General features: G+C 40.8%; 2 protein-coding genes and 1 pseudogene across 2 annotated transcripts; 2 read left to right on the top strand and 1 right to left on the bottom strand.

Moving 5' to 3' along the window:
* Positions 1-963: 963 nt before the first annotated feature.
* Positions 964-2,644, bottom strand: LOC116315589 (annotated as a pseudogene).
* A 571-nt stretch (positions 2,645-3,215) lies between these two features.
* Positions 3,216-5,417, top strand: LOC120440510 (B-cell receptor CD22-like). Its single transcript, XM_039613162.1, has 4 exons — positions 3,216-3,692; positions 3,843-4,055; positions 4,167-4,364; positions 5,149-5,417. The coding sequence occupies exons 1-4, from the start codon at positions 3,461-3,463 to the stop codon at positions 5,415-5,417; spliced, it is 912 nt and encodes a 303-aa protein (XP_039469096.1). The 5' UTR covers positions 3,216-3,460.
* A 2,469-nt stretch (positions 5,418-7,886) lies between these two features.
* Positions 7,887-9,636, top strand: LOC120440511 (B-cell receptor CD22-like). Its single transcript, XM_039613163.1, has 7 exons — positions 7,887-7,914; positions 8,010-8,063; positions 8,254-8,511; positions 8,783-8,864; positions 8,965-9,028; positions 9,260-9,429; positions 9,515-9,636. The coding sequence occupies exons 1-7, from the start codon at positions 7,887-7,889 to the stop codon at positions 9,606-9,608; spliced, it is 750 nt and encodes a 249-aa protein (XP_039469097.1). The 3' UTR covers positions 9,609-9,636.
* The last annotated feature ends 3,595 nt before the right edge of the window (positions 9,637-13,231 follow it).

Below are 13,231 nucleotides of genomic sequence, written 5' to 3' on the forward strand. Positions count from 1 at the left end.
TCAGTGATGAGTGTCTGTACTAAAAAGGGAACCAAACCTCATAAATTAATTTCCATAACTTTCCATTCTGTATTTAGTTACTTGTAAATGAGCCCTTAGAGACCTACAAATACAGCAACAGGAGCATGAAGCACTTCTGTTTTATGTAAAACTCATCAGACTCATTAGAGAGAAGAGAAGTAAAAGCTGAACATCTGGGACTCACAAAACAACATTTAGGTTACAAAGTCCTATTTATCTCCTAGTAAACTTCCTCAGGCTTGCAGTCTCTTTGTTCACTATAGCTTAACCCTTGTATGGTGTTCGTATTTTTGTTACTCAGCCAGTGTTCATGGGTCTGGTGGACCCGCTAGAGTTTTGGCTTTCCAAATTAACACTAACAATTTTATGTTAAATTACTCAGATGTTTACTTCATCCCAATTACAAGCCATATGAACAGCAAACATTTTTCCCCTTTACCTTTGTTAGAGCACATTTGTGAATTAATGTGCTTCTTTTTTTGAATAAAATGTTATAAAGAAATAAAATCAGTTATAATCAAGTGAAGTGAGTGGAAAGACACAACACATTTACACATGAAGCAATATGTTTCACAACTATTGATTTTTATTCATTTGAACTTCATTAGACAAATAACTCATTCAGGACAGTTTACATAACATGAGTTGAACACATACAGTAGCAACATCAGTCTCGACACATAAGCCCCACTGAATTCTTTGCCTATTTACACCAGCCTATCCAAAACATGAGGGGCAGAGTTTCACTGTGTGTGTGTTGCATATGCATTTCTTACACTTGCTGCATGTGTATTGAGTTTTCCTGTCCAACTTGGGTCCACAGACTTCGCACCGCTTCTTTTTGTTGCTGCTGGCCACAACCTAGTTGAAACGATCAGAAAAGCTACTAACACCTCTCTCTCTCTTGCAAGGCATAAATGTCAGACATTTACTGCAACAGCATCACACACTTACTTCAGGCTTGGCAGATGGTGGTTCTGTAGGCCGGGGGGATGGGGTGCTAGCATTCTCCTCCTGAATTTGTCTCACGATTGCTGCAGAAGCTGGTGTTCTTGGAACAATGTGTTCCAAGAACAATGAGGATTTTAGGTCTCACCAGTGCCTTTCCCAGTTCCTCAAGAAAGAGGCGTCTCCTCTGGAGCTTCCCCCTGTTCCAATCTTTGTTTACTGCCATCCAGATGACAAAGGCGTTGTATGCTGAGATGTCCAACATGTCAAAGAATATCACCAATGGCCAGCGTAGGGTCCTCCTTTTGCAGCTGTAGGCAGTCACCAGCTTGTCCATGTTGTCCACCCCTCCTTTCGTGGCATTGTAATCCATGATGATCTCAGGCTTTTGATGATCCTGGTCACAGACTCTTCCATCCCTGTGCAGTGTACTCATGAGTACCACATTCTCTCCTTTCTTTGGCACATAGGAGACCAGGGACGTGTCAGCTGTGTACACAAACTTGGATGACTTGACAGGCCTGTTCTTCATAGTCATCAGTTGAGGTGGGAGCTCAGATTTGTTTTTTCGTATTGTTCCCACCATGGTCAGCTTTCTCTTTAGAACCTCCTGTCCTAGCTTGTGTGAGGTAAAAAAATTGTCACATGTGATATTGTGTCCACTGAATCCCTGAGTCAGGTCCAGGACAACTCTCGTGCCTTGATTTTTCTCAGGGGCTCCTCCATCAGGTTTCCCTGTGTAGACTTGTAAGTTCCAAGCGTATGAGGAAGTAGCATCACAGGCAGCCCAGATCTTTATACCATATTTTGCAGGTTTTGATGGTATGTATTGCCTAAAGAGGCAGCGGCCTCTAAATGGCATCAGCTGCTCATCAATGGTGACATTAGGTCCAGGGTTGTAAAACAGGGGGAGGCGGTGCACCCACTTATCCCACACTGTCCTGATGGCAGCTAGCTTGTCTCTCTGCTGTCGAGCTGGTCTGTCATCTTGGTTATCAAAACGGATAATCCTGGAAATTTTGTGGAAGTTTTCCAGAGACATTGATGCACGAAAAAGTTCTCTGCCAGTTTCTGCATCCCACAGGGATTCTGTGGATTCCCCTTTGGACCTGAAAACTCCAGCAAGGATAAGAACCCCAAAGTAGGCCTGTAGATCAATTTGGTCCATCTCCTTCCACCTCTCTCCAAAAACACGCCTTCCTTCTAGATTACTGCAATCCAGAATAATTTTCTGGATGGAATCTGGGATGAAAAGATCAAATGAAGACTTGATGTCCTGCACATGAGTAACTCCCAGCCGTGTTGGCCCTGGTTGCATCCTTATCACATTAGCAGCTCTGCAGGGTGGCTCATTTCTTGGGCAAGAAGACCATTCAATTTCACCATTTTTTGACATCCATATTTCTTCACTTGCTGTCTGGTGGGCTTGTTCTGGTCCTGGAGCTGGCTGCTGACGAGCTGGTTCTGGAGCTGGCTGCTGACGGGGTACTCGTCTTCGTTTTGTTATTAAATGGTGCTCAACCTCATCCTCTTCTTCAAAGTCACTGTCAGACTCTGAATTTTCAGAAATGTGATCCTCATATTCTGAAACCTCTTCCTCGACGTCATCATCAGAAGCTCCTCTTTCTTCCAAAATCAATTGCAAGGCCTGTGCAGCAGATAATCTTTTGGCCATCTTGATCAGTTGTGATAAGGACCATACTGGCAAAGTCTTATTTATAGTATTATGCCCCTAATTTGCAGGTGGTACAGGGTATGACAAAAAAAAATTGGATCCCGCAAGAGAGCGGGTAAAATGTTCAGGAATGTAAGAGCAGATGGCGTTGATAGTTGAATTTTCAACAATGTTGCAACTTTGTGCGGGAGCAGGAGGGGAAGAAAAACACTATCAGCAGCACCAGAAAGGAGGAAGACAGAGTGTGGGAACACAGGACCTACACTTTCAACACTTTTATTAGACCTGGGTCCTGTGGACCCGCACACCTTGTATGTAATGTAAATGCGTGGGGGGAGGTACAGTATGCGGTCATTGAAAATTTGTTCAGATATTTGTTCTTCACAGAAAATAAGCCAAAGCCAATGAATTTCAGGTTAGAAAAATAATTAAATGTTTAATTTTTCTTTTGAAAAAAACTCAAAACGGGTCCCACAGACCCGAACACCATAGAAGGGTTAATACATGAATGCTTGAAGAAATCCCAACTCATGAACATAAAGTGTGACAGTGTGATGAAAAAGAGAGAGCTCTACTTTCATAGTATCACATCTTTTTCTTTTTCATGTTTTCTTAGAATAAAGGAACCTTATAGAAATGTTTCTATTATTAATGTCACTGTGATTGTGTCTGTAGTGTGTGCTCTGTGTTACAGCGGTACTGGGTCAGAATGGTTGGTCAGTGACTTACACTTCCACTCACATCTGCGCCTTAAAAGGATCAACAGTGGACATAGACTGCAGCTACAGTTACCCAAATGATAGGAACCGTGGAATCATGGTTCAGGAAAGATTTTGGTTTATTAGAAATGAGTATTATGGGCCAGTGGATTTGAGAACAGACCCAGACTACAGTCACCGAATTAAGCACCACTTTCATGAGAACGACTGCACTCTGAGGATCACAGATCTGAGAGAGAGAGACTCAGCAGAGTACAAGTTCAGATTTATAACAAATCAGTCAGATGGAAGTTATACTGGCTCACCTGGAGTCACTTTGACTGTCACAGGTAAGATTTTCATTGATAGTATTGTGTTTTAAAATCTTTTAGTCATGCTGCTTACTTTCTGTGCTGCTCTGAATGGCTGTTTGCGTGTTTTCATTTACTTTGATGGTTTAGTTAAAATGAAGACGATTTGTTCTTTCCTTCCATATTCAGACCTGCAGGTGAAGAGAGGAAAATCATCAGCCCACACAGAGCTGCAGTGTCACAGCAGCTGTGATGTAATTGATCCTCCATCATATGTTTGGTACAAAAATGGACAGAAAATAAAAGAAGAAGCATCTTCTCTGAGAGTCTCTGTTGGAGATGATGACAGCAGCTATTCCTGTGCTATTAAAGGACATGAGGGTTACCGCTCTGCTGCAGTGTGTGAGTTTACTCCACAGTGTCACCATAAACCATGTAACATGTGAAATAAAATTTTCAATATTAGGAAAAAAAACAACACAATATTTAAAGGTCCCTTTTAATGTCCTCCAGATGATCCAAAGCCTCCCTCTGTGTCAGTGAGTCCGTCTGGTGAAATCAAGGAGGGCAATTCAGTGACTCTGACCTGTAGCAGTGAAGCTAACCCAGCAGCTACGTATGTCTGGTACAAGAGGAACAGCCAACCACTCAGCAAAAACCCACAGCTCATCCTCAGCTCCATTCAGTCCTCTGACTCTGGACAGTATTACTGTAGAGCTGTTAATACAGTGGGAAGTAGGACATCTGAACATATTTCTATTAACGTGAAATGTGAGTGGGAATAATTTCATATATTTCACCCATCAATAACTTCTGTCTTTCACAGTGAGATGTTTTTTTTTCTCCTTTTAAATATTTTTAACATGAAGATGAATTTGATATTGAAATACTAGATGTTACATTATGTAAATATTTCATCATTTTCACAAAATACTAACTGATTGTATAACTATATTTTTTTCCCAGATGCTCCAAAGTTTGTGTCAGTGACGGTGAGCCCTTCTAATGAATTCAGGGAGGGCGGTGCAGTGACTCTGACCTGTAGCAGCGATGCTAACCCAGCAGCTACGTATGTCTGGTACAAGATAAATGGAAGAACACCTCTTAGTGAAGAAAGACAGCTTGTCTTCAGCTCCATCCAGCCCTCTGACTCTGGACAGTATTACTGTACAGCTGTTAATAAATTAGGGAGGAAGAGATCTGAATATATTTCTATTAACGTGAACTGTGAGTGGAAATAATTTCATATATTTCTCTCAGATCCATCAATAACTTCTCTCTGTGATAGTGAGATGTAATCTCCCTTCAGATAATTTTTTTAAATTTTATTTTTTATATACTGCATCAGTTGTCATAAAACTTCGGCTCATTCCTTTAGTAATTCTACAGCCTCACACTCCTTCTCTGCAGAAAAAAATCTGTTGAAGGACTCCACTTGTGGCTGTTACATTATGTCAGTTCCACATCATTTGCACAATGATGTTTTGTCTCACAGATGCTCCAAAGTTTGTGTCAGTGACGGTGAGCCCTTCTAATGAATTCAGAGAGGGCGGTGCAGTGACTCTGACTTGTAGCAGTGATGCTAACCCAGCAGCTCAATACTCCTGGTACAAGAAGAATGGACAAAAACCTCTGAGTAATGAACGGCAGCTCTCCTTCAGCTCCATCCAGCCCTCTGACTCTGGAGAGTATTACTGTACAGCTCAGAACAAAGTGGGGAGGAAGAGATCTGAATCTACCTCCATTGATGTCAAATGTGGGTGAACAAGTTTACCTTTTTACTCGATCACTTGCTTGTTTTCGATGCTATCCAATATAGATTTTTGGGCCCATCTCAAGATTCCCAGAATCTTTTGATGATATCATGTACTGCAGATGATCATGTATTGAAAGTCTTCACAATTTTACATTGAGGAAAATTTTTCTGAAGTTGTTCCACAATTTGCAGATAAGATTTTTTGTATTTGGTATTTGGGTTATGTAAATATTAAATCGATTGGCTCATGAAGTCATGATGTGGCTGAGAACACATCTCTGCTAGCACCATCCAGATTTCCTCACTGAGAAGCTCCAGTAGCATTAGATTCCTTGAGTTGTTTGATTTGATTAATAATTCAACCTTTGAAGGAACTAATAAACATGCTGTTGTCTGCCTGTGTTTCCTCCAGATGCTCCAAAGTCTCCCTCTGTGTCAGTGAGTCCTTCTGGTGAAATCACAGAGGGCACTTCAGTGACTCTGACCTGTAGCAGTGATGCTAACCCAGCAGCTACGTATGTCTGGTACAAGAGGAACAGCCAACCACTCAGCAAAAACCCACAGCTCATCTTCAGCTCCATCCAGTCCTCTGACTCTGGACAGTATTACTGTACAGCTGTGAACAAGCTGGGGTCAACACTTAAATCCATCACTATTGATGTGAAATGTGAGTGAAACTATGTATAATCTATAGGGATGGGTATCGTTTAGGTTGTATCCGATACCGGTGCCAAACCGGTACTTTTGAAACGGTGCCGGTGCTTAAACGGTGCTCAAACCGGTGCTTAAAGAATGAAGAACACAAACTTTGTCCAAAAACCTCTCATGTTCAGCTGTTTTTTTTTTGTAAAAAGATAACAATGTTAGCCTTTTCTGCAGCTATAGGGCATATATGCTCTCACTCTTGGCTGGAAGCAGTGCTTAAACAATGGAAAAAACACAAACTTTGTCCAGAAACCTCTCATGTTTAACTGTTTTCCACTTTTTCTTTGGTCATTTTAGCCTTTTTGGCCAGGGTGAAGGGAGTATCTGCCATCAAACAAGAAGACAGCCGCATGTAACTACGACGGTGTTTGCTAGTTCACCTTACATGCATTAATGTAATAATGTGGTTAGCGTACTCAACGTTAATTACACACGAACAACATGAAGCTACTCACGCAGAGGAGAACGGCTGCTGCTGCCATCATCATCCGTCATCATTTCTGCTACGCTGACAGGGCTAGGGCCCAGGACTCTACTCTTCGGGTTTTTGGGGGATGTTGCTAACTCCGGGTCCGATAACAGGCACCACACCCGCAGTAGATGTGCACGGTGTGAGGTCTCGCAGCAAGCTATCAAATACGGTGCATTTCTCGGCTTTAAAAACCCCCCGCTATGCGTCGCCAGGTGTTTCATCAGATTTGAGGTGTTACCTCCTTTGACAGTATCACAGTATCAGCTTAAAGCACTTGTTGCAGGCTGCTGAGTTTGCATCTTTTGCTGTGAAGTACAGCCAGACTTTTGATCGCTTCGCCTTGGGCGTTTTTAATCTGTAGCTCTGCTCTAAAAGAACGTACGTACCTGGCCCCGCCTACTATTCTCGGAAACGTAAAATGATTGGCTAGAATTGGCTCAGGAAAAAAAAAGTACCGAAATAAAGCACTGAAATGTGCGCTGCTTTTCGGTCTGGTTACTACCGTTTATGTCAGATGGCACCGGACACCGGTACCCATCCCTAATAATCTATAATTAGTAAAAATATCTATGCTATCATCTTTCTTCTTGTCTGTCTATTTCGTGATTACAGTCTGCAGTGACATTTATCACAGGTCAGACAGAGGATTAAATCACCAGCACAATCACTGCTGTGATTGTGCTGGTGATTTAATAAATAAATAACTCTTAAAGGAAATTCTAGGCGGTGTGAGGTTTTGAAAAACATGTATATTGCTCAACTTCTCTTCATTACTGAGAAACTTTACATGTAAGACTCTGATGATACTGTAAGGACTTTTTATGCCAAGCTTGAAAAGTGGTTAAAAATGTATGGATAGATGATCTAGCCCTGCGAGAGGTTTAAAACCTGTTCAGGGTGTATTGACAAGTGTGAGAAAATGGATGATAGTGACAGTGACTTAGATGAGAAGTACCACAACCAAGCATTGGCAGAAAAACACAAAGTTCCAGAAAAATTCTCAATGAAATGAACCTTTTGAGACTGGACAGAGTGTCACACCTTCAGATCACCTTCACATTCTGCTGGTGTGAATGTTAAAAACAGCAAACATGCTCATTTTACTGAAAGAACAGACAGTTGTGGAGTTAACAATAATAAACTGTCATTTGATCAGCTTATATTGTGTATGAGGATGTTGAACTCCAATTGAAACTCTCTGTGTTTTCTCCTCCAGATGCTCCAAAGCTTCCCTCTGTGTCAGTGAGTCCTTCTGGTGAAATCAAGGAGAACATTTCAGTGACTCTGACCTGTAGCAGTGATGCTAACCCAGCAGCTAATTACATCTGGTACAAGGCAAACAATCGAACACCTCTCAGTACAGATTCACAGCTCTCCTTCAACTCCGTCCAGTCCGCTGACTCTGGAGAGTATTACTGTACAGCTGAGAACAGGCTGGGAACATCAACACCTGAAAAACTTTCTGTTGATGTGAAATGTGAGTAAAACTGGTTGTTTCTTTCAGCTGATGACTCGGCGTTTGTTAACATTAACAGTCAGCTGCTACAGATCAATGAGCAGCTGCACTGGATGATGTAAAGGATGTTTCATTTAGTAGCTCAGACTATGCTGTTAAACTGCACTATATAAAAGTTCAAATACACAGTTACAAATGTTGTTTCCTCCAGATCCTCCAAAGCTTCCCTCTGTGTCAGTGAGTCCCTCTGCTGAGATAGTGGAGGGCAGTTCAGTCACTCTGACCTGTAGCACTGATGCTAACCCAGCAGCTAGTTACACCTGGTACAAGGAGGATGAAGACTCACCTAAAACATCAGGACACAACTTCACCATCACTGACATCACACCTGAACACAGTGGGAGTTATTACTGTAAGGCCCAGAACAACAGAGGACATCATTACTCCACCTTACAGCTGACTGTATCAAGTAAGTGAAACCAGAAATGTTGATTAAACACTGAAAGTTATAACTCACCATCTGGACTTTGTTCTCTGTTTGTGTTTGTGAGTCATAAGCGACACATGTAGTTGTCTCATGCAGCTTTCTGTTTTTAATTAAACTGGGGATTTTTGGTTTGCTTAAGTTTAAGTAATTAAGTGAGATTATGTTTTATAAATCCATTGACTTACAGTGTTGATGTCTAAAATTGGGGTCACACCCTTAACTCTAAATGATTTGACCACTTTTCTTTGTTCAGGAGCATGGAAACCAACAGTTGTATCAGGAGTCTCTGCTATTCTCCTGGCTCTCCTACTCGTCTCTGTCATCCTGTGGATCATGTGAGCAGATGCTAAGTGTCATTTATTGTGTAGTTGAGTTTGTAATATCAGTGCACTTAGCACGTTGATCTAACCATTAAAAATGAATTATCCTGACCAGAAAAAAGAGATCCCCCAAGCAACAGCAGCCTGAGCCTGGAGAGAGACCGGACACTAGTGAACAGGTGAGAGGAGAGAGGTGAACTATTTTGGTACAAAAGAAACAAAAACACATTCTAGCATTAAAGTGACTGCTGCAGTAGCTGTATACTACTCTGAGATCCACCCTAAAATCTGTTATTCATGAGCATAAGCTTTCTTTTACCTCCAAAAGCATCTCCATTAGTTGTGTTTGTAGTCAAAGTTAAAGCACTGATCTTAATCTTTTATGAATTGTATATTTCTTATGTCTACAGCTGCAATCTGCAGATGGTGAAGTCGTCTATACTACAGTCTGCTTTGTCAAACACAAGGGTGAAGCGGTCTACGCCAACATCAGACCAGCTCAGGCCAAAAAACACAAGGAAGAAGACGAGAGGGTCGTCTACTCTGCTGTCACTTTCAGGAGTGCCAGTACTGCCCCGAGGTCAGTGACTTCTCTTGTGTTTACAGAAATAAAACAACAACTTAATTCAGTCTGTTTTGAGCTTTTTGTGATATCTGTTCAGCAGAATCCAGACCACAACTCCAGAAGATGCAGAGGATCCAGCTGCTCTGTACAGCACAGTCAACAGACTTTCAAGACATGGAAAACCATCTCTCTAGCAGACTTTTTATCCATGGTAATCTTTTAAAATCTTTATGAAGTCCTAAGTATGCATCCAGCACTCCTGAATACAGTTTCATCAAAGACAATTTTTAATTTGACTGACCTGTTTGAGTTCTCTCTCCTACGTCTTCACACAGACGTCATAACTAACCTGTATGAAATTGAGCAGCATTGTGTTTAAGGTCATTTCTGTCATTTTATGGGCACTTTTCCATTGTCACAAGAATCACTACTCTTCCTGGGGTATTGGTCAGATATTAATGAAACATACACATGTTACAGTAACTTATTAATTATGATGACTCTTGATCCAGATGTGCTAATGACATAATTGATACTATTTTCTTGTTTCTTTTGTTTCCCCATGCTCTGGATTATTTTGGTTTTTACTGTAATTATTCAACTCCAAAAATGATTGTAATTTTTTTCTTTTACCCGTATGTAAAATACTTTCTGTGATGTATTCATACATCACTAACTTCACAATTATTAGCAATAAGGAGCCACTTAATGAAATATATACTTATAAGTCCCTCTAAATGTATTTATTTCCTAACATTATTTTTGTTTTGTTTTTGGTAGAAAAGAATAAAGCCTCTGACCCTGCCTCACACCTCCTTATTTCGTGATTTGGTTTGTAAGATTCTAGGATATACTGCAATTCTCTGTACATGGGCCTCCAATTCTCTCTCCTCCAGCGTTTGCAATTAGTTCAAAAATGCCGCAACACACCTCTTAACTGGCACCAGAAGGCACGATCACATCACCCCAGTTGTAGCCAATCTACACCGGCTCCCTGTTAAATATTGTATCGTTTTTAAAATCTTTTTGTATACTTTTAAAATTTTAAATAACCTGGTGCCCAGTTACCTAACAGACCTTCTCGACGTGTATAACCCCAAGAGAGCGCTCAGATCCTCTAACCAACTGCTCTTAGTGCAACAAAGGCCCTGTCGAAAGACCAGAGGGGACCGAGCTTTTGCAATTGCCGCACCCAAACTCTGGAACAATCTTCCTATCGATGTTCGCATGTCAGATTCCATTCAATTGTTTAAATCACACTTAAAAACTCACCTTTTGAAGCAAATTAGTTTAGACTTCCACCTGGTCTGCAGTTGTGCTATGTGACTGTAACTATAACTGTTTTGAATTGTTTTTAACTGTTTTTGTTGCCTTCGTGGTAATCTGCTTTGCTACCTTGTGTGAAGCACTTTCATGGACACTGTCCTTTTTAAATGTGCTATACAAATAAAATATTGATTGACTGATTATTGATTGATGTCTCTGTTAAAAGTGAAGTCTAAGAAGTTTCTTTTATATGGATTTCAGAGTTTAATTTCTATTAAACTATATTAATTTCTATTTTTAAACCCAGTTTCCTAGTATTAGTTAGATTACTTCATTTCAGACTGAAAAATAATGTGTTTGTGTTGCTTTAGCAACATGCATCAGCGATATCCAAAAGTCTACGGAAAAGCCTGCCTCTCTCCGCTTACCTTTGAGCTGCTGTGTACAGATTTGAGCCTTTGTCAAACACTGTGAGTTTATTAATGAATTCTTAGAAAAACAGAGTCAGGTTAGAATTCAATACTGCTTCACCTCACCTCAAAATGCTTCACTGCAGCAGTTTGATCATGAAGGTAATTTTTGAGCTGGCAAAAGAATGTGTCTGGCTCTGATGCCTAAACACTAGAGAGCAGCAAAATTCAGTTTCTTGAAGTGGAATGGCAGAAACAATCATAATTTGTTAGACTCCTCTCAGGAACCATGTTTGAAATTATGGTTCAGATTTTCCTTTTTTCATAAAGCTTACATCAGTATCAGGTGAACAATCCCATAGCTACCCAGCTATGGGTCGAGTGGGGTCTGCATCAGGCAATGCAGCTTTGTTAGTCGAGTAGTTATTTTCAGCTACACCTATTTTCAGGTTTCATCACTTATTTAATTAAGTGGATTTTTATTATGGCCTTCCTGAAACAACACCCAAGGAATACGTGTGTTCTTCCAGACTAAAGAATTATTTACTTATTACCAAATGTGTAAACTACTATGGATCAACTCAATTTATAAAACAAACAAACATAAAATCCTATTAAAAAGGTCAGTCTGTCATAGAAAATGGAATCTGGGCTGATAACTTTCACATCTTCTTTTGAAATATAATAATAAGATGTCTATGGCGTTTTTGTATTATAAATATGTGAATAGTCTACAGGACAGACCCACATTTATCCCACATAGGGAGTGGAGCAGTTTTGTTTTTTGGGGGATCCCTTTAGTATAATGGGTTCTCTGTGGTAGAGCCCATACAGGGAGTGCAGAATTATTAGGCAAGTTGTATTTTTGAGGAATAATTTTATTATTGAACAACAACCATGTTCTCAATGAACCCAAAAAACTCATTAATATCAAAGCTGAATGTTTTTGGAAGTAGTTTTTAGTTTGTTTTTAGTTTTAGCTATTTTAGGGGGATATCTGTGTGTGCAGGTGACTATTACTGTGCATAATTATTAGGCAACTTAACAAAAAACAAATATATACCCATTTCAATTATTTATTTTTACCAGTGAAACCAATATAACATCTCCACATTCACAAATATACATTTCTGACATTCAAAACAAAACAAAAACAAATCAGCGACCAATATAGCCACCTTTCTTTGCAAGGACACTCAAAAGCCTGCCATCCATGGATTCTGTCAGTGTTTTGATCTGTTCACCATCAACATTGCGTGCAGCAGCAACCACAGCCTCCCAGACACTGTTCAGAGAGGTGTACTGTTTCCCCTCCTTGTAAATCTCACATTTGATGATGGACCACAGGTTCTCAATGGGGTTCAGATCAGGTGAACAAGGACGCCATGTCATTAGTTTTTCTTCTTTATACCCTTTCTTGCCAGCCACGCTGTGGAGTACTTGGACGCGTGTGATGGAGCATTGTCCTGCATGAAAATCATGTTTTTCTTGAAGGATGCAGACTTCTTCCTGTACCACTGCTTGAAGAAGGTGTCTTCCAGAAACTGGCAGTAGGACTGGGAGTTGAGCTTGACTCCATCCTCAACCCGAAAAGGCCCCACAAGCTCATCTTTGATGATACCAGCTCAAACCAGTACTCCACCTCCACCTTGCTGGCGCGCCTGAGTCGTACTGGAGCTCTCTGCCCTTTACCAATCCAGCCACGGGCCCATCCATCTGGCCCATCAAGACTCACTCTCATTTCATCAGTCCATAAAACCTTAGAAAAATCAGTCTTGAGATATTTCTTGGCCCAGTCTTGACGTTTCAGCTTGTGTGTCTTGTTCAGTGGTGGTCGTCTTTCAGCCTTTCTTACCTTGGCCATGTCTCTGAGTATTGCACACCTTGTGCTTTTGGGCACTCCAGTGATGTTGCAGCTCTGAAATATGGCCAAACTGGTGGCAAGTGGCATCTTGGCAGCTGCACGCTTGACTTTTCTCAGTTCATGGGCAGTTATTTTGCGCCTTGGTTTTTCCACACGCTTCTTATGACCCTGTTGACTATTTTGAATGAAACGCGTGATTGTTCGATGATCACGCTCAGAAGCTTTTGCAATTTTAAGACTGCTGCATCCCTCTGCAAGATATCTCACTATTTTTGAC

This window comes from Oreochromis aureus, linkage group 6 (assembly GCF_013358895.1).
Source record: "Oreochromis aureus strain Israel breed Guangdong linkage group 6, ZZ_aureus, whole genome shotgun sequence".
Classification (NCBI taxonomy): Eukaryota; Metazoa; Chordata; class Actinopteri; order Cichliformes; family Cichlidae; genus Oreochromis; species Oreochromis aureus.